Source organism: Ahaetulla prasina, chromosome 5, assembly GCF_028640845.1.
Source record: "Ahaetulla prasina isolate Xishuangbanna chromosome 5, ASM2864084v1, whole genome shotgun sequence".
NCBI classification, from domain to species: domain Eukaryota; kingdom Metazoa; phylum Chordata; class Lepidosauria; order Squamata; family Colubridae; genus Ahaetulla; species Ahaetulla prasina.
This window is the reverse complement of record NC_080543.1, coordinates 100,916,103-100,939,082: the sequence shown is the minus strand read 5'-3', so window position 1 is coordinate 100,939,082 and position 22,980 is coordinate 100,916,103. Positions and strand designations below refer to the sequence as shown.

Below are 22,980 nucleotides of genomic sequence, written 5' to 3'. Positions count from 1 at the left end.
GGAAGAGTGAAGAGATCGCTACAGATGAAAATGTGATTAAAAAATATTAGAATGTGCAGAAACGGATAGACTAACACTTACAAATAAGGAAAAGGAAGAAACTGAATACTTTTTGACATGGGACTTATTTTTGTAAATGGCTAGCTAATAAAAACAGAAATTAGAAACGTGGAGATAAGAAAAGGACTAATTATTATTATTATTATTATTATTATTATTATTATTATTATTATTATTATTATTATTATTATTATTATTATTATTATTATTATTATTATTATTATTATTATTATTATTAATCAAACTTATATACCGCACCATCTCCCGTAGGACTCAGGGCGGTTCACAGGCATATTAAAAACAATATAAAAACAATATAATAAATAAACATTAAAACCCAGTTAAAACTAAATATTATCATAGCCTGATCACTAAAAAGTAAAAACCAGTAAAACCCCCATTAAAATTTAAACTAAAACATTTTGTTCTTAGGGTAGTCCCGCACGCTGAAATAATAGAGTCTTCAGTTCACTGGAGGTCGGGGAGTTGTCGTAATCCCGGAGGAAGCTCATTCCACAGGGCTGGTGCCGCCACAGAGAAGGCCCTCCCCCTGGGGGTCGCCAACCTACATTGTTTGGTCGACGGCACCCTGAGGAGGCCCACTCTGTGGGAGCGCACAGGTCGTTGGGAGGCAATCGGCGGCAGAAGGCGGTCTCGAAGGTATCCTGGTCCTAAGCCATGGAGCGCTTTAAAGATGGTAACCAAAACCTTGAATTGCACCCGGAAGACTACCGGTAGCCAGTGTAGGCCGCGCAGGATAGGTGTTATATGGGAGCAGCGTGGTGCTCCCTCTATCACCCGCGCTGCCGCATTCTGGACTAACTGGAGCCTCCGGGTGCTCTTCAAGGGGAGCCCCATGTAGAGAGCATTGCAATAGTCCAGGCGGGAAGTGACGAGGGCATGAGTGACCGTGCGTAAGGCGTCTCGGTCAAGGAAGGGGCGCAACTGGCGGATCAGGTGAACCTGATAAAAAGCTCCCCTGGCGACGGCTGTCAAATGATCCTCTAAGGACAGCCGATCGTCCAGGAGAACGCCTAAGTTGCGCACTCCCTCCCTGGGGGTCAGTACTTCCTCCCCCACAGTCAGCGATGGTGTAAGCTGACTGTACCAGGACCCACAGCCACTCAGTCTTGGAAGGGTTGAGTCGGAGCCTGTTCCTCCCCATCCAGACCCGTACAGCCTCAAGACACCGGCCCATCACCTCAACGGCTTCATTGGGGTGGTTCGGGGTGGAAATGTACAGCTGAGTATCATCAGCGTACAGATGATAATCCACCTGAAACCACGGATAACCTCACCCAGCAGCTTCATATAGATGTTGAACAGGAGAGGCGAGAGAACAGACCCCTGAGGCACCCCACAAGTGAGGCGCCTTGGGGTCGACCTCTGCCCCCCTGCCAACACCGTCTGCGAATGGTGTAATGAATACAAGGGAAGTTTGTTAAAATGGACAAGCAAATATTATTACTACTACTATTATTAATACAGAACTAGTACCAATGTAATGAATACTGTTATAAACACTTTATTACCGTATTTCCTAAAAAATACCTGTACCCAAACAACACACTGTTTAACTAAAAATGGAACTTTTATATGTTATAAAATTTTTAAGAAATCATATACGAAAATATTATAAAGGTTTTATGTCATTTATATCAGCTTTAAAAAGTACTACAAAAGTAATAGTACGGTAGTAGCAGCAATAACTATCATTATAATAAGACATTAATCAAATTAATAATAATCTTAATTTTGTTTTCATACAAATCAGAAGTACTGTAGGCATTTATATGCTCCAGATGTTTTGAACTATAATGCCTACAAATGCTGCATATTTTCCCCTAATTCCATGATTATCCCTCTTTAGCAGCTGCACAATCGTGTGAAATCTTATATTTGATTTAAGGAGTTCTAGAAATATGCTGTTTATGGCCCTGCAGGCTCCAAATCATCTTTTTGCTTTCAAATCTGCACATCTGTAATATATATATGAAAAGTTTTGAAAATATTTATTTAAAAAGTTCTTTTTCTTAGCATTTTTTTTCTGACTTTGGCATCACATTTGCCTTGTCCTTTACACAAAACTTTGTTTAACAACTGGCTTATTACAGAGACTGAAAAAAATTAGGCTTCAGAGCAGTGGTAAAATTCAAGTTTTTTTGCTACCAGTTCTGTGGGCATGGCTTGGTGGGCATGGCATGGTTTGGTGGGCGTGGCTTGGTGGGTGAGGCAGAGGAAGGATACTGCAAAATCTCCATTCCCACCCCACTCTGGGGCCAGCAAGAGGTGGTATTTGCCAGTTCTCCGAACTACTCAAAATTTTCACTACCAGTTCTCCAGAACCTGTCAGAACCTGCTGGATTTCACCCCTGCTTCAGAGGTAGCCCAAGATCACTCATCTGTCTTCTGTGCCTGGTGAGGACCAGAACCTGGACTTCCCTACTCCAAGTCCAGCACCTTAACCACTATATCATGCTGGATCTCTATAAGCACTTAAATAAAAACATTATCTACCTATCATCCATCCATCGATCCATCGATCCATCCATCGATCCATCCATCCATCATCTCATATAATTAAAACCAAAGCAACAAATATTGTAATAACTAAAATACCAGTTAAAGAATAAAGTTTCATTCCCACTGAAACTGAACACAAATCTTTTTAAAAATGCTTAAAAGACAATGATAGAATTAGAAAATAGAAGCAGAAAGCCTTTGATGCTAATATTAGCTCTCAGATTTTAAGAAAAGACAAATATATTTGCTTAGTTTCCAAAAATGTCCCAAAGTATAGTATTCAATCAACAAAAGACTTTTCCTGCAACAGATTTTTTAAAACAGATTTGTGTCACTTAGCTGTACAGAGCCAAAGGAGTTTTCTAGGAAGTAACTATTGTGTTGCATATATCACACGAAAAAAACATCACACAGACAAATCCCCAGTAAGTTATCTAAACCAAAGTCAACTGGGCACTTCGTTCTTTCCTCAAAGCAATTCCTGAACAATGTTTTGACTGTTTGCCTTTTTTTATGGGATGATCAGCATATGATGATTTTGCTTCTGGGGGGAAATGGGAAAGAGTTCCTAGCATACAAATGAAAAGAAAATATAGAATTGAGTTATTTCATCTTTTATCTCCTTAATGGATTTATATTTTCTGTTCTTTTTTTCCCAAAAAAATGACAGAAGGAGGAGGAGAACTAAGAGGAGGACTAGGAGGAGGAGAAGAGGGAGGTAGTGGTGGTGGTGGTGGTGGTGGTGGTGGAGGAGGAGGAGGAGGAGGAGGAGGAGGAGGAGGAGGAGGAGGAGGAGGAGGAGGAGGAGGAGGAGGAGGAGGAGGAGGAAGAAGAAGAAGAAGAAGAAGAAGAAGAAGAAGAAGAAGAAGAAGAAGAAGAAGAAGAAGAAGAAGAAGAAGAAGAAGAAGAAGAAGAAGAAGAAGAAGAAGGAGAGAAGTTGTAAGAAGAAGTTTTGGGGACTTCTGCCACCCTATTGTAATTTAATAGCCAAAGCACATGAGGTCTCTTCTATCTGGTGTCTCCCATTGTTGACTGAGTATTGTGGTTAATTAAAAGTTTACCTGGACTGGTGCACTGGTGGAAAGATGAGCCACATCTCCAATTCTGGCCGCAGCCCGGGGGTCACTTGAACTTATCAGAACAGGAGCACTAATCTCCATGGAATGCCTATTATTCAAGGCCTGGGAGGACTTGTGGGTCATACTGAGAGCAGTGAAGGAGTGGCGCTTCTTGGCATTCTTCTTGCCGTCAATATGTCGCTGAATGGCACTGACTGCTCCAGCACTGTTCAGTGTGCAGCACTGGGCTGTGCTTACTGCCAGGTTAGTGTCAACTGGCAAAGGGACATCACTGCCAGATGCAGCAGCCACATTGGTCTTGTCCATCTCAATAAGCTGCTTAGCTGATTCATTGAGCTAAAAGAAGAAATAGAAAAAGAAGGGGGAAAGGGGGGCATTACAAAGGTGTTGTCTTTGAATATCTCTTTGAATATCTCTTTGAATATCTGTACAATTCAAATTCCATCATCAAATGAGAGAATAAATAGTAGAAGCCAATCAGCGTAAGAATGAAATTTTGTTAGTACTTTAACTTGCACATATCAATGTAATGTTTTTTCAGTTCACTTAAATTAAGCTAGAATTTACTTAGTAAAGTAAGTATATTACTTAGTGTATATGAGATTATCAGAATTCTCACTTAGAAGCAGAGTACAAAACAAAGTAGCTATGCTATTAAATTAAAATGAAATAAAATAAAAATATTCTGTCACATAGATGTTTCATTAACAAAAGCAGTTTGTTCAATGATCAAAAATCCCACTGATGAATTAGTTTTCTTTTGAAGTTATTACTTATTGATTTAGAGCAGTCCTGTCATACAGGCATTATACAGGCATTTATACAGTAACAAAGAGAAAAGGGCATTATAGAGAGATAACTCTACAGTGCAAAATTTACAGTTCCATCAGTTCGTAATGAGACATTACTTCATGCAAATCCTAAATATACAAAGATATATAAAGAGAAGATTTCCTTCCTGCCTTCTTCCCTCCTTCCCTCCCTCCCTTGTAAATCCAATAGGAAAAAATTATCCAGGTCATTCTCTTAGATTATAATTCATATTTCCCTTTTAATTTTAAAGCCACAATTTTAAAAGTCAATTTCTTTTGTATATCCAATGAAATATCCTTTTTCCCAAACCGTGTTGGTTCAAAATTTGGTGGTCTGTACAGTTCATGTTTTAAAGAAGAGATGGCAAAGGAAAGCCTTTGTACAAATCCATTTTGAATGCAAATTTACATGTTCCTGGATTGGGGAGCTTGTTCATGCTTATTCATATCTTAATCATTTCCCAGGTAGACTATTGCAATATATTATGCTTGAAGAACATTCAGAAGCTGGAATTGGCCCACAATGCATCTGTTGTTAATGTCTGTTTAATTATAGTTTTTTCATCATAGTTACTTAAGCTATTTAAGCTACAGCTAGTCCTTAACTTACAACAGTTCATTTCATGACCAAAGTTATAACAGCTCTGAAAAAGTAATTTATGACTGTTTTCCACATCAATGACTTTTGCAGCATCCCCATGCTCACATGATCAAAATTCAGATGTTTGGCAACTGATTGATATTTATGACAATTGCAATGTCCCAGGGTCACATGATCAGCTTTTGCGACCTTCTGACAAGTCAATGGGGAAAGCTGAATTCACTTAACAATCGTGTTAATAATTTAACCACTGCAATGCTTCACTTAACAATTGTGACAAGAAAGGTTGTAAAATAGGGCAAAACTCACTTAACAAGCGTCTCACTTAGCAACATAAATTTAGAGCTCAATGGTGGTCATAAATCAAGGAGTACCTGTAAAAGGTGTATTCATATTTTTCAGATAAGTGCAGCCATTCATGGCCCCAAAGACACTGCAACCATTTATGTTTCAATATTCCAATTTTATTGGGATTCTTAGTCCCTTTAAACCAGGGGTCACCAACCTCAGGGACCACTAAATTTGTTACTGTAAATCCCCCGGACTACTAATATGAATTTTTAAAAAGATAAATAGTATTTAGTTCAATATAAAAAATGCAAATAATTTTTCTGAGGACCACCAAAATTTTCTCACGGACCACTGGTGGTCCACAGACCATCAGTTGCTGACTGCTGCTTTAAACTTTCTAAAATCAAAATCTTTAGCTTTTAGCTAAAGGCTTTCCAGACCACAGTTGCTATCTGTTCCTTAAAACATGAACTGTAGGAACACCAAATTTTGAATCAACACATTTTGGGGAAGTAATCCAGACTCTAAAATGGGAAATCTCCAGATCTGGTGAGCTCTAAAACCCACAGCCACTTAGTCTTGCTAGGACTAAGCCAAAGCTTTTTCTTCCCCATTGGGATTCAACAGTCTCTCTCAATTGTGAAAGAATCTTGATAGGATCACTTGGATAGTCAATGTACAACTATTATCAGTGTTACCCATGATGTAATTATCTCTACCCACACCCATAATTCCATTTCTTACATCAGAACAACATCCCCAGATTATACAGATTCAGTCCCCAGAGGTTTTCTGAAATAGCCAGGTCTTTACAGGTTCCCAGAAAATTATGAGTGATCATCCTTTTTATTAAAAACAATTTCGAACATTTATTTATTCATTTAATTTATATGCTGCCCATCTCACTTTGAAAGCGACTCCTTTGAAAGCCACATGTGTGGTACATGAGTCGTTTGTTTTAAACTGTTTATAGATGATATATATACTTCTCAACTCCTATATTAAAATGTAGTGTTACTTTATTAAATCTATAAATTACTTTAAACTTTAGTCCAAAGCTACCATCCACTGAGATGGAGATATATGGATGGTTCTCACAGCAGCAGCCTCCATTCTAGTTTCACCAGAAAAAAAATATTAAGCATTTCTTTATTAATATGCCTTGATCTTTAAACGATAGGGAAAATCTGTACTCCATGGACTTCTATATTGAGGAGAGTATATAATTTCCAATAATACTACAAAATCAACTAATCTACTATATCTCTAGTACTTGTATTCTTAATATAATACTGTATTTGTTTCATTTTTAAAAAAATAATCCTGAACTTAAAAATGAAACAACTGAGTTCCAAGGGTCCAATTTATTTGAATCTTCTACCAATGAAAAAGAAAGACATGATGATTGAGCTGCATACTATTCTGTACTGTATGTGTTAATTTAGACTAGCAAATGCAGAACATTTCACAAAATGTTCATTCAGTCTCCATTACAATAACTATATTTTATGGTATCAAGATATATAGCTTAATGTTTACTCACCTTGTTTCAGGAGAAGAATAAGTACAATTAATTGGCTTTAACATATTAATTTCCTTTAGATTGTGATAGTGGATAAAAGCCCAGATTCTTTGCTAGTTATTTATGCTCAAAAAGAGAATTATACGTTTTTATACTTACACAATATTTTTATTTTTATATTTACTTGAGTATTCTGATGCTAGTGTTCGATACTCTGCATATACGTTTTAATTTTTACATTCTTATATCAATATTTGTAGAAGTTCTGACATAACCATTATTTTCCCTAATATCAAACAATATGTATTTACTATGATCTTTACATATAGCCTCTCTGTTATTTACCAGGAAGGTTGTTTATAAGTAAATTCCTAAAAGAATGCATATCAAAGCAGTCTGTGTTTAAGACAGGATAGCATCCATGAGTTCGTAAAAAGAAAATAAATAATGCATATAGCAACAGTAAGCATTAATCCCCTGACATTGAACAAGGAATTTTTTTTCCTTCCCTAGAGCAATTATAATATTTGAACAGGAAATGTTACAGTTAATATTTTACCTAAGTAGAAACCTGGATTTTTGTGGAGAACATTCCTCAAGAATACAAGAATACCCATTCCTAAGAGGACTATAAGGGGCGTGCATAAGAGCACAAAAGTGCCTACCGTTCCTGTCCTATTGTTCTCTTCATTATAGTATTATATGCATACTTTTACTTATACTTTTACTTATATATACTTTTTCTCTCATGATGGGTTATTTTTATGTTGATGATTGTATATACTGTTGTGACAAAATAAAATAAAATAAAATAAAAAATAATACTATTTTCTATGAATATATAATATTGAATAATATACCTTTAATTCCATATTTGACAGGCTGTAGACCTTTAGGGGAGACATAAAATCCTTGAGCAGACTATTAAATTCCTTCACCTTAAACTACCACAACAAAACATATCTTGACATTGCTGAGATGTGATTTACGCACAGCTAGTATAATCCGGCTATTTCAAAGTGTCTATAATACAGTCCAGTGATCTCATTTTTGGATTTACAGGCTTAATTTAGTTGAATATTCTGTGCGAATGTTAAGCTTTGTTGGCAGTCCCAATGTAGAATTTATCATTGTAAATAATCATTTAAAAAAAAAAATTGGAAAAAGCAACTAATAAAATGTTTTCCAGATTCTACCCTTTACTATAAATTTCCCATTACCTGATTGATATTACTTCATTTTTGAACAATAGTTAGTGTTAGTGTAATATTGTGAATATGAGTGAAACAACTAAGCCTTAACTGATTTTTGTGGAGAACATTCCTCAAGAATACAAGAATACCCATTCTTAAGAGGACTATAAGGGGCGTGCATAAGAGCACAAAAGTGCCTACCGTTCCTGTCCTATTGTTCTCTTCATTATAGTATTATATGCATACTTTTACTTATACTTTTACTTATATATACTTTTTCTCTCATGATGGGTTATTTTTATGTTGATGATTGTATATACTGTTGTGACAAAATAAATAAATAAATAAAATAATACTATTTTCTATGAATATATAATATTGAATAATATACCTTTAATTCCATATTTGACAGGCTGTAGACCTTTAGGGGAGACATAAAATCCTTGAGCAGACTATTAAATTCCTTCACCTTAAACTACCACAACAAAACATATCTTGACATTGCTGAGATGTGATTTACGCACAGCTAGTATAATCCGGCTATTTCAAAGTGTCTATAATACAGTCCAGTGATCTCATTTTTGGATTTACAGGCTTAATTTAGTTGAATATTCTGTGCGAATGTTAAGCTTTGTTGGCAGTCCCAATGTAGAATTTATCATTGTAAATAATCATTTAAAAAAAAAAATTGGAAAAAGCAACCAATAAAATGTTTTCCAGATTCTACCCTTTACTATAAATTTCCCATTACCTGATTGATATTACTTCATTTTTGAACAATAGTTAGTGTTAGTGTAATATTGTGAATATGAGTGAAACAACTAAGCCTTAACTGATTTTTGTGGAGAACATTCCTCAAGAATACAAGAATACCCATTCCTAAGAGGACTATAAGGGGCGTGCATAAGAGCACAAAAGTGCCTACCGTTCCTGTCCTATTGTTCTCTTCATTATAGTATTATATGCATACTTTTACTTATACTTTTACTTATATATACTTTTTCTCTCATGATGGGTTATTTTTATGTTGATGATTGTATATACTGTTGTGACAAAATAAAATAAAATAAAATAAAAAATAATACTATTTTCTATGAATATATAATATTGAATAATATACCTTTAATTCCATATTTGACAGGCTGTAGACCTTTAGGGGAGACATAAAATCCTTGAGCAGACTATTAAATTCCTTCACCTTAAACTACCACAACAAAACATATCTTGACATTGCTGAGATGTGATTTACGCACAGCTAGTATAATCCGGCTATTTCAAAGTGTCTATAATACAGTCCAGTGATCTCATTTTTGGATTTACAGGCTTAATTTAGTTGAATATTCTGTGCGAATGTTAAGCTTTGTTGGCAGTCCCAATGTAGAATTTATCATTGTAAATAATCATTTAAAAAAAAAAATTGGAAAAAGCAACCAATAAAATGTTTTCCAGATTCTACCCTTTACTATAAATTTCCCATTACCTGATTGATATTACTTCATTTTTGAACAATAGTTAGTGTTAGTGTAATATTGTGAATATGAGTGGAACAACTAAGCCTTAACTGATTTTTTGTACATTGCATGTGTGTTAAAAATCCAATTCACCCAGTTTGATAGACACCTCTGAAAATCTGTATGTTGGACCTAATCATATTGCGTGGCTCAAGAAAATTTTCCTTTACTAATGGAAATTCTATTTTATGGCTGTTACCACTGTATAGTTTGGAGAACTTATTCAAAAGCAGATCGTGACATTTATGAGTTACACTGCCAATAAGAGGATGCGTAGGTGCACACTGGGCATTGTTTGTGGTTCAACGAAAAGATCTGAAAGCTGGGTAAGATGGAAAAAAATCAGACTTATTAATTACGAATCCTCTATGTTTGTTAAAATCAGGTCTCTTAAAATACAATATTCTAGTTTGACTTTATTCCTTGTGCTTGCTTTATGTTGAATTTCAATACTGAATGGTCACTCCCCCGTTCCACTCCTAGTTACCTTACAACAGCAGTCCCAAAACATACAAGTGTTTTTTGAGCAGTACAAGTTTTAATGATAACTTTCAAGAGAATGTGGCCTTGTAAGAAAATAATGTATATTTTACATTAAAATATGTTACATTTCTGTCCCATGAGTTATATTTTTCCAGAACATTTTATGCCTCTTTCCAAGCATCTTTGATGGGATGGAAGGCCCATATGGGAAATGGTAGGTGTTATGTATTTGGACTTTAGGAGGGAAGTTTGGGCGGGAACAAGCACGTTGCTGATTGGCTGATGCCTCAGCCAAAATAGTATTTAAAGAGATGTTTTGCCTGTTGGTCTTTCGCTGGATCACAATAAACTAAAGAGCTGTTGTCACTTGTATCGTCTCCTGCCTCTTCATTGCCCAAACTTAACATTGGCGACGAAGGTGGGATGCTGAGGCAGTGAGACCAGGAAAAGAGCTGAAGGAGTAACGGATTCGCAAAACCCAGCCAGTATCGGAAGCGGTTACATAGCAATGTCCAGCTATACACCGCCAGCACCATTTGACTCTGCCAAGGAGAGATGGGGGTCGTACATGGCTCGCTTCGAGTGTTTCCTCGAAGCCAACGTACTACAAGGAGTCTCGGATAATCGGAAGCGTGCTTACTTCCTGAGCCACTGCGGACCAGAGGTTTTCGATAACGCCGAATCGCTGTCGGAACCAACGCCGGTACAGTCGGTGCCATGGCAAACGCTGCAAACGACACTGAAAACACACTACGCTCCGGTGCCGTCGAAGTTTGTTCAGCGTTTCGAGCTAAGGCAGAGAGTTCAGCGAGAGGGCGAATCGATAAGTGTGTACATGGCCGCATTGAGGAAAGCCACAAACCACTGTGAGTACCGAGATTTGGATGACTCTTTACTGGAACAACTCATTTGTGGGGTCCGGGACATTCGTTTACAGAGGCGGTTGCTGTCCAAAAGCAACCTAACCCTAGCCCTAGCCCTGGACGAGGCAAGGGCACACGAGATGTCCACCAAAGCGGTGGAGACCCTGCAGAAGCCAATCACACCGAACACCGGCGCAAAAACAACGCCAGTCCACAGCGAAGTCGTCGAGGCCGAATCCGGGGGCGAGGAAGAAGAAGAGGTCTTCCATACCGGGAGATCAGAGAGAGGCGACCAGGACGAGTGCGTAAGCTGCAGAGGCCAACACCAACGACAAAATTGCAGATTCAAGGACGCAATTTGCCGGCGGTGCGAAAAGAAAGGGCACATCGCGCAGGCCTGTCGAGCCCCACAACCGTCCCGCCCAAAATTCAAACCGGCCAATCAGCAGAGCGCTGGACCGACAAAACGGCCAGGGATTGGCTCATTCAAAAGAGGCGCGAAATTGAACCAAACCACTGTACGAGTGGGTCACGCATCAACGAGACTAGAAAAGAAGATATTCACAAGGATGCACATCGAAGGAGTGCCGTGTAAGATGGAGGTGGACACCAGCTTGTCAATCATGATCATGTTCTGGGACACCGTCGCAAGGAACCTGCCAGATGTTGCGAAACGCCAGCTGCAAACCCAAAAGCTGAGAGTGCAAGACTACCAGGGAAACCGAATCCCTGTTCGAGGAGTCACGTCCGTCAGAGTGAGATACGGGAATTTTAAGAAAACTCTACCGATCATCATCATAGATGGAAACCTACCAAGCTTGCTAGGCCTGGACTGGTTCAGAGCCCTGGGGATGGAAGTCACCGGGGTTCACAGCAGTAGAGTCAACCTAAAGGATGAACTGCTGAAAGAGTTCGAGGACGTCTTCCAAGACTGCCTGGGCAAGTACGTGGGGACCCCTATTTTGTTTAATTTGGATCCCCAGGTGGCTCCCATTAGGTTAAAGGCTAGGCGGGTCCCCTTCGCCCTTAAGCCCAAGATTGACCGGGAGTTAGACAAACTAGTAAACCAGGGCATACTAGTCCCCGTCGACCATGCCAAATGGGAGACACTGATTGTGACCCCAGTCAAACCGGACGGATTAGTCCAGATTTGCGCTGACTACAAAGCAACGCTTAACAAAGCATTGCAAAAGAGCGCATACCCCGTTCCCGTAGTGCAACATCTGTTACACTCGTTGGGACAAGGGTAGGTCTTCGCCAAACTCGATTTGGCCCAAGCCTACCAACAATTACCCGTAGACAATGACACAGCCGAGGGGCAGACGATTGTAACACATCGAGGCGCTTTCAAATGCACTTGACTCCAGTTTGGAGTCAGCGTAGCCCCAGGGTTGTTCCAAAATCTAATGGAATGTCTGCTACAGGGAATACCGGGGGTCATGTCATATTTTGACGACATACTAGTATCAGCAGAGAACTTAGATGAGTTAGGGGTCAAACTACGAAAGGTCTTGGGCATTTTTAGGTCCGCAGGACTTAAGGTCAAGCTCAACAAATGCCAGATAGGAGTTGAATCCGTAGAATTCTTGGGGTATCAAATAGACAGAGAAGGCATCCACCCCACGGAGAGCAAAGTACGAGCCATTAAAAAGGCTCCGGCTCCCAAAAATAAGGCTGAGTTACAGGCATTTTTAGGGCTTGTGAACTTCTACGCGGTTTTCTTGAGAAATAAGGCAACAGTAGCAGAGCCGCTACACAAACTATTAGGGAAAAAAGCTGTTTGGACATGGGGCAAGGTTGAGGCTAGGGCATTCGAGGGCGTTAAGAACCTCTTGTCCAGTGATAGCCTACTAATCCAATACAACGGGACATTACCACTAGTGCTAATCTGTGATGCGTCACCCTACGGGGTAGGGGCTGTCTTCAGCCATAGGCTACCGAACGGATCGGAAGCCCCCATAGCATATTTCTCCCGCACGATGTCAGCAGCAGAAAGAAACTACAGCCAGCTAGACAGAGAGGCCCTGGCCATAGTTTCGGGAGTTAAAAAATTCCACGAATACCTATTTGGGCGACAATTCGAAATAGTAACAGACCACAGACCACTATTGGGACTCCTGGCGGGGGACCGTCCAACACCGGTTGCACTATCACCCAGAATGACCCGTTGGACTATTTTCCTGGTGGCATACTCGTACAAATTGTCCCATCGTCCGGGAAAGGACCTAGGACACGCAGACGCTTTGAGTAGATGCCCTTTACCAGAGATGATCGAAGACCCGACCCCAGGGACGCCCGTCTTACTAATTGACTCTCTAGACTCTGGCCCGGTCACTTCTAAGGAAGTGACTAGGGCATCGTACAGGGACGTTGTCATAAGGACTGTAATCGGTTGGATACAGAGGGGATGGCCCGATGCACCGGGGGATCGGTTCAAAGACTTTACAAAAAAACGTTCGGAACTGTCGGTTCAAGGGGGTTGTCTGTTATGGGGGGGATAGAAACTGCGAGAAAACGTGTTGGAACTGTTACATGTGGGTCACCCAGGGATTGTGAGGATGAAAAGCCTGGCAAGGAGTTATGTGTGGTGGCCACAAATGGACAAAGACATTAGCGACAGGGTAGGAAAATGCCAGGCCTGCCAAGAGTCAAGGCCACTACCCCCAATAGCCCCCATAAGGGAGTGGGAGAAACCCCAGGGTCCTTGGTCCAGGATCCACATAGATTTTGCCAGGCCATTCCATGGGCAAACCTTTTTAATCGTGGGAGACGCATTTTCAAAGTGGCTAGAAATCCTGCTCATGAAATCCACGACAGCAGAAGCCGTAATTACAACATTGCGGCACCTTTTTGTAACACACGGGTTGCCCTACACCCTAGTGTCCGACAACGGCCCGCAATTCACGGCTACCCAATCCGACATGTCCTCTCGGCGCTTTTCCACCCGGCGACGAACGGACTTGCAGAACGATTCGTTCGCAGTGCCAAGGAAGCGCTGTCAAGAATAACCCCCAGGGATTGGCAAGCCAAAATCGATACCTTTCTAGCGGTACAACACAGAGCCCCCTGTGTAGCCACAGGCCGCAGCCCATCAGAACTATTGATGGGTAGGAAACTCAGGTGTCCCTTAGATCGATTAAACCCAACATACTCCCCTGACGGGTACCAACGTATCCAGGAAAAAACCAGGGAAATGGCAACGGGTGATTTAGTGTGGGCACATAACTATAGTGAAGGCCCAGCATGGCTTAAAGGAACAATCACTGGAGTAACAGGTCCAAAATCATATATAGTAGACTTGGGGGATGGCCGAGTATGGAGGCGCCACATAGATCAATTATGAAAAAGAGTACAAAACAAACCAGAAACCGTACAACCAGACCCTGACTACCCAATATTTGAACCAACAGCTAGCTCAAACCCGGGGCGATCGGAGGACTTATCTGAGCTTGAAGAAGTCCAGCGACGCCAACCAGCTCCTCCAGAAGACTGCAGGGACGACTCTGCAAGTAAACCAGGGCCGGAGGGCCCAGAGGAGGAGCTGGGAGGAACAAACAGTCCCTCCGACCAGCTCGACTCACTCCCAGGGAATGAATTGCGCAGGTCAGAAAGAGTTAGGAGACGCCCTGTCTACCTGCGTGACTACGTGGAAAAATAACATGCAAATTCTATGCAAAAAAGTGGTACAGTGTGTTCTGGGACGGGAAGAGTGTTATGTATTTGGACTTTAGGAGGGAAGTTTGGGCGGGAACAAGCACGTTGCTGATTGGCTGATGCCTCAGCCAAAATAGTATTTAAAGAGAGGTTTTGCCTGTTGGTCTTTTGCTGGGTCACAATAAACTAAAGAGCTGTTGTCACTTGTATCGTCTCTTGCCTCTTCATTGCCCAAACTTAACAGTAGGATCCTACAGAAGATGGGCCTTGAAAATTTCAGCTTCTTCCCCAGATCTTAAAAGAAGCAAAATATGAACTAGGAACTATAATTGTTTGTGAAGTTCCTCCTTTCATAATGACATTATAGACTGCCAAAACAAGTTAGAATGAATAGTAGACTTCACACCTTAATTCTCAGAATATTTTTGACTGAACAATCCCCTGAAGATTTCTTTACAATAATTAGTTTAGTCCTAGTGCATTGATTAACCGGAGCATAACAGCCAAAAGAATTCCCACCGTGTATCATTTAATCAAATAAACTGCCTGCATCTAACATTACGAGTATAGAACATCATCAGCCATTACACCACCATAAGCAGTCAATGTTTCAATAACAGTTGCTAAAACATAATTTAAAAAATTATAGCTGTTGTCACTGAAGAATTTATATCCATGGTGCTTTGCATAATATTGAATACTGTACTGCTGTTGTGAATATGCAGGCAGCTATTTTATTTTTTTAATTTTCCTTCAGGTCTTTCAAAGAGAGTGGTGATTTATTTCCAAGGGCTGGGTTACAAAAGTGGGAAGGACTTATTTTGAGAGATTTATTTACATGTTATTTACATGTAACTGTCATGTTATGAGATGAAGTCTGTGCACGTAGATTTTCCACTCATTTTATACTTATAACATTTCCTATGAGTTAGAGTGATTGGCCTTAAGTTATCTTATATAACATAAATAAATAATGATTAGATCTTTTCATTCCATTCCAACATATTAACCATTGTACTATATATGTTGCAATTCACAATCAACAAAATTGTTGTTTCAGTATAATAAACCCAAACATAGGTAGTATATTCATTAAGAAGCCCTTACTGGTGAAGTCAGAAACTGGGACATAATTAACTTGTAATCTATTCACTTTATCTGTCACATTTCATTATTACATGCAAGTTTCCTTATACACTGTAGAAATAAATTTCTGAGTGGATTGGGAATTATGTATTCAGTTTGACTAAGCATTATTTTTTTAATTTTTATTTTATTGTCACCTATTCGCACATGGTGACTCAAGGCGGCTTATGGGAATATAAAAACCTCATATATAAAACAATAAAACTAATAAAATACAATAATCATATAATAAATTAATAAAATAATATAATAACCCCCCCACCCTCTGCCCCGGTGACAACACACCACGTGAGCCATTTAACGGGGTCCATCCAGTGGTGGGATTCAAATAATTTAACAACCGGTTCTCTGCCCTAATAATTTCTTCCAACAACCAGTTCACCAAACTGCTCAGAAAGTTAACAACCGGTTCTCCCGAAGTGGTGCGAACTGGCTGAATCCCACCACTGGGTCCATCCCATTCTGCGTTCCCCAGGGCCGCTGGCAGAACCAGGTCTTCAGGATCTTCTGGAAGAGTGCTAGAGTGGGGGCCATTCTAATCTCTGGGGGAATGATGTTCCAGAGAGAGGGAGCCACCACGGAGAAGGCCCTTCTTCTGGGTCCCACCAGGTATATCTTCCTAGGGGACGGGACCCGCAACATTCCTTGCCTCCCTGCTCTGGTGGATTGGATAGATGTAACCGGCAAGAGACAGTCCCTCAGATAACCTGATCCTAAGCCATGAAGGGCTTTAAAAGTGACAACCAGCACCTTGAATTGCACCTGGAAGCAAATCAGCAACCAATACAGTTCCTGCAGGAGAGGTGATACATGTGCACACCAAGGTCTGCACAAAACCATGCAGGCCACTGCATTTTGCACCAACTGGTGCTTCTGGATGCTCTTCAAGGGCAGCCCTATGTAGAGCGTGTTGCAATAGTCAAGAGGGGAAGTGACTAGGGCATGAGTAGGGATTGTCGATCCAGGAAAGGGCATAATTATGATCAATATGGCACAAGAAAGTCGAGACCCTGCAATGTGAATTAGGGGTTCCACAAATTGCAGCACTATCAGGGGCAACCAGTCATATCTTACAAGTACAGCTTTGATTTATATGCAAAGGCTGCTATGAATAAGAATTTTCCTGGAGAAGCTCACTTTTAATAAATCATTCCATTAGAGGATTAGCTTGGTTAACAACTCGTGTCTTCAAAAAGCAGCAACTACCTGGTTTAGAGGAGAAGAATTCAGTATACTAGACATTCATAGAAATGGAAAACAGAAGAGAAAAAAGGACAGTTTTAAGCAAGTGCAAATTCAATTCTATAGTAACTGAAGGTAAACTTTCAAACGGAAGTTTTGTCTTTGATTCGTATTTCTCAAAATGATTAACTAAAATGGGCAGTATCTTCTTCGCAGAAAAGTCTCTGACAGTTTTCAAGTGCATTTGTAGTGACAGAGCTATTTGCGTGTGTGTTATTTGTGTGTTGTGCGTTCATCTCAGAGCAACAGAAAAATCTTGCACTTTGTGTTCACCATCAAAAAAATTATATAGATTCCACCCTAAAAATCAAATGACAAGTTAAAACAATCAAGCTTTTTCTCTCAATAAAGAAGCACAAAGGTAATCTGAGCTTACCTCCACATACAGAATAGGGAATATCCCAATTTTATCCCCCAGCATTCCTTCTGCCCAATTATCATCTACTCTTCGGATGACAGTCAAAATTTCATCCTAAAAATATAAATACACAAAATAAAATTAAGACTTTTAAAAATATTTGTTTCAAAGGAAATGGGAATATTTTTTTTTCTTTAAATATATCTTAAAATAAAGCAAAAACAAACATTCTAGGAAGCCGATGATTTTTACTAGAATAAGATATAACTAGTTACACATTTCTAACTACTTTTCCAACTATTTAAAAGACTACAAATCAATTTTTAAAATTGCATTTAGCCATTGTTAAAAAAATATGAAATGCTTTTTTTGATTTGTTTGTAATCTTTTATTGTATGAGTATATGCATTCATGATAAGAACCACAAACACTTCAGTTCAAGACTAATTTCAAAATGCATGCTTTCTAAACTTGACTCTTATTCAAAGAACCTGATTTTCAAATAAAAGCAATATAGATCCCCAAATTCTAACGCATACTCTTTCTTGCAAAGAATGCAATGTATCTTATGAAATGTGCTCATATGTTTTATATTAACTCCTTTACTTCTGCTATATAAAGTATTTTCTTTTTCAATTTCCTCAATTTCCTTTTTCAGCTGTAATAATTAGCCATTTCATACGCTAATTATTATAATGGAAAAAGAATAGCCCGTTTCCTTTTATTGACCAAATCTGGCTTTTCAAATTGGCTGAAATGTTTTGTTATTCCATTAAGTGAAGACCAATGAGGGATGACTAAAATAATTTTTGTAAAGTATTTCCACATAGTAAAATTTACTTTTCATACATTTTGTAGTCTGAGTTCTGAGTTTTTCAGTTAAGCTGCTTTGAGTATTTCCTGATTTCTGGATCTATAGAGCCAAATATATATAGCCAAATAAACAAAGAAAGAAATACCAAACCCTGTTGCCATTTTAAATCTGCACTGAAGCATCTGCTTACAGAAAAATTCCAAAAAAACCCTAGAATTAAAAAAATAAAATTCAGAGTTCAGGGGATTTGAAATTCATAAAAATATACTGATGAAAAGTATCAAAAATACTACGTAACACAAAAGAAAAAGATCCAAGATGTTTTTTTTTTTTTATTCAAAAAGTTTTACAAAAAAATCCCCCCCCCTTTCCCCCCAACCCCTCTCCCTTCACAAACCCCCTCCCCCCTCCCCCCCGGCTTCCCGGAACAAACACAAGGTATAGTTAAAAATAAAACAAACATATGCTAAAAATTTTTTTTCCCAAAACTATTATACCAATTCTCCCTCTCTAGCTCTGACTTCCTCCTTACATAACCAAATCCTTCAAAAAATTAACAATAAACAGTAATAAAATATATAAATCAGTAGAACAAATTAATCCTAAAATATTTAAAACCAGCTAAAGCATAAAAATCCAATCCAGTTCAGAGAATATCTCTTTATAGCTTCTATAACCATATAACCATATAATTTCCCCCCCAAGTCTTTCTTACATAAGATCTTTCAAGAATATTCTATTTAAAATTCAATACAACAGATTATAAAATTTATAAAATTTCAATAGAGAAAATTACAATATTATTTAATTAATTACAATATCTATTCAACTTTAGTCCTTCCTCATCAAAATCCAGTATATCCAAATATCTAGTCTCTTATAATCACAAAATGTCTTTCGGGACACTAATATTTTGTCTATTAATATTTTAAAAACCTTGTTTCAAAAATAATACTTTTGTCTCTTGCCATTTTTTGGTGCATTAATCTCTGTCTTTCCTTCGTTGCTCCTTTTAAAAAGTCAATCACAATATTTCCTAGTAATTCCTTATGTCCAAAAATCCAAAAATTACTGCCGTATATTCCATCAGTCCAAAAAGAGAACTCTTGGGAAACATTAAACTTGTGAGTCTTTTCCATTTGAAGGACAATCTCCTGTAGCACAAATTCAGGCAGCTCATCCAAACTATTTAAAGAAAACTTCTTTAGATCACCTTGTTTCTTCACGATCAAATCTTCATATTTATCCACTTTTATTTGTATGTCCTCCATTCCATTTTCCGAATAATTGCACTGGTTAATTTGCTCCAAACTCTCATCCAAAACGTCCCCATTTTTTATCAATTCGTATTTTTGAATAATTAAATACATACTTTCTGTGTAGTCATGTATAAAGTCACGAATCCATTCTTCTGAAAGAACCTCCATAACAAAATTCCTGCTGAGAATCCCCTTGTAAAGTACTTAAACAGCGTAATATAATCCAACAGTCCACAGTCAAACACAGTAAGATAAAATCTCCATTCAGTTTCGATTCAACAGCAAAGCTCCCTTTGATGTATCGCTCTGCTTTCAGTTTCTCTAAAACGAAACTGAAGGGGGGGCGGAAGTCAGAAAATCAAAAATACTTGCAAACCAATAATTGTTCCTCACACTCGTTCCGCCTGCTTTTCGTATCCACAAAAAGAAATCAATTGCTAGCAGAAGTGGACACCTTCCTCTTTTCCTGCTTTTTCAGGAGCGCAGAGAATACTGGAGGTGGGGGAGGGGTAAATAAGGGGATTCGACCGTTCAGGACTTTGTATTACAAAAACAAAGCCCCGAGGGTGTTATGTATTAACAGTTGTGCCTTTAAATATTTGAGCGGGAAATCAGCACGTTGCTGATTGGACGAAGCCTCCAGCAGAACTGTATAAAAGGAGAGGTTTTTCCCCCAGCCTGTTGCTGGGTTCACCCTATATTAAAGAGCTGTTGTCACTACCCTGGTCTCCAGCCTCGTTACTTCCCGAACTTAACATTGGCGACGAAGGTGGGATCTCGAGGCTAAGAGGAACCAGAACCGAGCTGAAGCACGCTAGTTCCGAACCCAGCAAACTCAGGGCAGAAACGCGGAAATGGCAAACACGCCGCCCGCCCCGTACAACCCGGGCAAGGAGAAATGGGGAACATATATGACCCGTTTGAAAGCTTTCTAGAAGCCAACGAACTGCAGGGATCCAGATAACCGCAAACGGGCTTACCTCCTAAGCCATTGCGGGCCGGAGGTAATCGAGATTGCGGAAGCCCTGGCAGAGCCAACGCCGATACAATCGGTATCGTGGCCGACTCTGCAGACGTTGCTGAAGAACCATTTCGCACCGACGCCGTCCAAATACGCAGCGGTTTGAATTGGAGAACGAGACAGATGGAGGGCGAGTCCATCGGTGACTACATGGCCGCTTTAAGAAGAGCGCCCAAGGACTGCGGATACCGAGACTTAGGCGAAGTGCTACTCGAGCAACTCATCCGAGGGGTCAAGGACATCCGCCACGGCGACGACTGCTAGCCAGAGCAACCTGACACTAGCCACCGCTCTGGACGAAGCCAGAGCACACGAAATGTCTACTAAAGCAGCAGAGACTCTGCAAAGCCTCTTCAATCCAAGGCGAGCAAAGCCAACGCCAGTACACCAGGAGGAGATTCAGTCCGAATCCGAAGGTGAGGCGAGGATGAGGAAGGGTCTGCCGGACCGAGAAACGCGACACTGAGGACCGTGGCGAGTGCGGAAGCTGCGGAGGGCAGCATCAGCGCCAACGCTGCAGGTTTAAAGACGCAACATGCGGCGGTGTGGGAAGAAAGGACACTTAGCTCAGGTTTGCAGAGCGCCCAACCTTCCCGCCGAAAATTCAAATCGGCCAATCAAAGCGGAACCGGAAAGGCGGCCCGCGATTGGTTCAAACAAGAAAGGCGCGAAGTCTAACCAAACGACTGTCATTATAGGCGCGCCTCAACCAAAGTGGAAAGAAGATTTTCACAAAGCCCAAGATCGAGGGAGTACGGTGCAGGCTTGAAGTAGACACGGATCAGCGATCACCATCATGTCCTGGGACACTCTGGCGAAGTCGCTGCCGTCCGTCAAGCGCCATCTGCAAGCACAGCGGCTACGAGTGCACGACTACCAGGGAATCGCATCCCTGTTCGAGGGACCACCTCCGTCCGAGTCGAGTACGGCCCTCACAAAAGACCCTGCCCATCACGATCGCCGAAGGAACTCTGCCCAGTCTGTTGGGACTAGACTGGTTTCGTGCCCTGGGCATGGGAGTGACTGGCATCTACAGAAGTGACTGCAATTTGAAAGACATTCTCTTTAACGAGTTCGAAGATGTCTTCAAGGACTGCCTGGGCAAGTACAAGGGGACCCCTATTTCCTTCAACTTAGACCCCCAGGTAGCCCCCATTAGGCTTAAGGCGAGGAGAGTCCCTTTTGCCCTAAAACCAAAAATCGATAAGGAGCTGGACAAGCTCATAAATCAGGGGATTTTGGTGCCAGTCGATCACGCAAAGTGGGAGACGCCAATCGTCACCCCCATCAAACCGGACGGGTCAATTAGAATTTGCGCTGACTACAAGGCGACGCTTAACAAAGCCTTACAGAAAAGCGCATACCCGGTTCCCGTAGTGCAACACTTATTGCACTCTTTGGGGCAAGGGCAAGTCTTTGCAAAGTTAGACTTGGCCCAAGCCTACCAACAACTGCCAGTAGACGCCCGCACAGCCGAAGCCCAAACGATTGTGACGCACAGGGGGGCATTCAAGTGCACCGATTGCAATTTGGGGTTAGTGTGGCACCAGGGCTGTTCCAAAACCTGATGGAGCGACTACTGCAAGGGCTCCCAGCGGTAGTTCCCTACTTCGATGATGTCCTAATTTCAGGGGAAAACATGGAGGAATTGGGGGAGCGGTTAAGAAAGGTCTTGAGCATTTTCCGGACAGCGGATTAAAAGTCAAGACAAATAATTGACAGATAGGGGCCGAATCGGTCGATTCCTTGGGCTACCGGATAGACAAGAAAGGAATTCACCCTACTGAGAGCAAGGTTAAGGCAATTAGGAAGGCTCCAGCGCCCAAAAACAAAGCAGAGCTGCAGGCATTCCTGGGATTGGTTAATTTTACGCGGTCTTTTAAAGAACAAAGCAACCGTTGGAACCGCTGCATAGGCTCTTAGGAAAAATACTGTTTGGTCTTGGGGAAAGTCAGAAAATAGGGCTTTTGAAGCAGTAAAGAACCTGCTCTCAAGTGATAGCCTGCTCATCCAATATCACGACTCACTACCCTAGTGCTGGTTTGCGATCGTCCCCTTATGGGGTGGGGCTGTACTCAGCCATAGACTTCAAACGGCACAGAAGCCCCTATAGCGTTCTACTCTAGAACGATGTCCTCCCAGAGAGGAACTACAGCCAATTAGACAAAGAAGCATTAGCCATTGTATCAGGGGTCAAAAAATTCCATGAGTATGTCTTTGGGCGGAATTTTGAAATCGTGACTGACCACAGACCGTTACTGGGATTACTGGCTGGCGACCGGCCAACGCCTGTGGCACTTTCGCCACGTTTGACTCGATGGACTATATTTTTAGCCGCTTACTCATACAAGCTGCAGCATCGACCGGGGAAAGAAGTGGGGCATGCAGACGCATTGAGCCGATGCCCACTGCCAGGGGCGATCAAGACCCCACCGGGGACACCCATCCTCCTTATTGACTCGTTGGACTCTGGCCCAGTCACATCAAAGGAAGTGGCTCGGGCATCATACCGGGACATTGTGTTAAGGACTGTACTCGGTTGGGTACA

The 22,980-nt window shown here is 40.6% G+C and overlaps 1 protein-coding gene across 2 annotated transcripts in view; it reads right to left on the bottom strand.

Annotated features, from left to right (window-relative positions):
* The window catches only part of SH3RF3 (SH3 domain containing ring finger 3), a 267,145-nt gene that overhangs the window by 69,932 nt on the left and 174,233 nt on the right, over positions 1–22,980 (bottom strand). For both annotated transcript variants that reach the window (XM_058184948.1, XM_058184949.1), the window contains 2 exons: positions 17,357–17,452; positions 3,645–3,998 (listed from right to left, as the gene is read on the bottom strand). In XM_058184948.1, the coding sequence (XP_058040931.1) occupies positions 3,645–3,998; positions 17,357–17,452 (450 nt within the window). The remainder of the gene's footprint in view (positions 1–3,644; positions 3,999–17,356; positions 17,453–22,980) is intronic.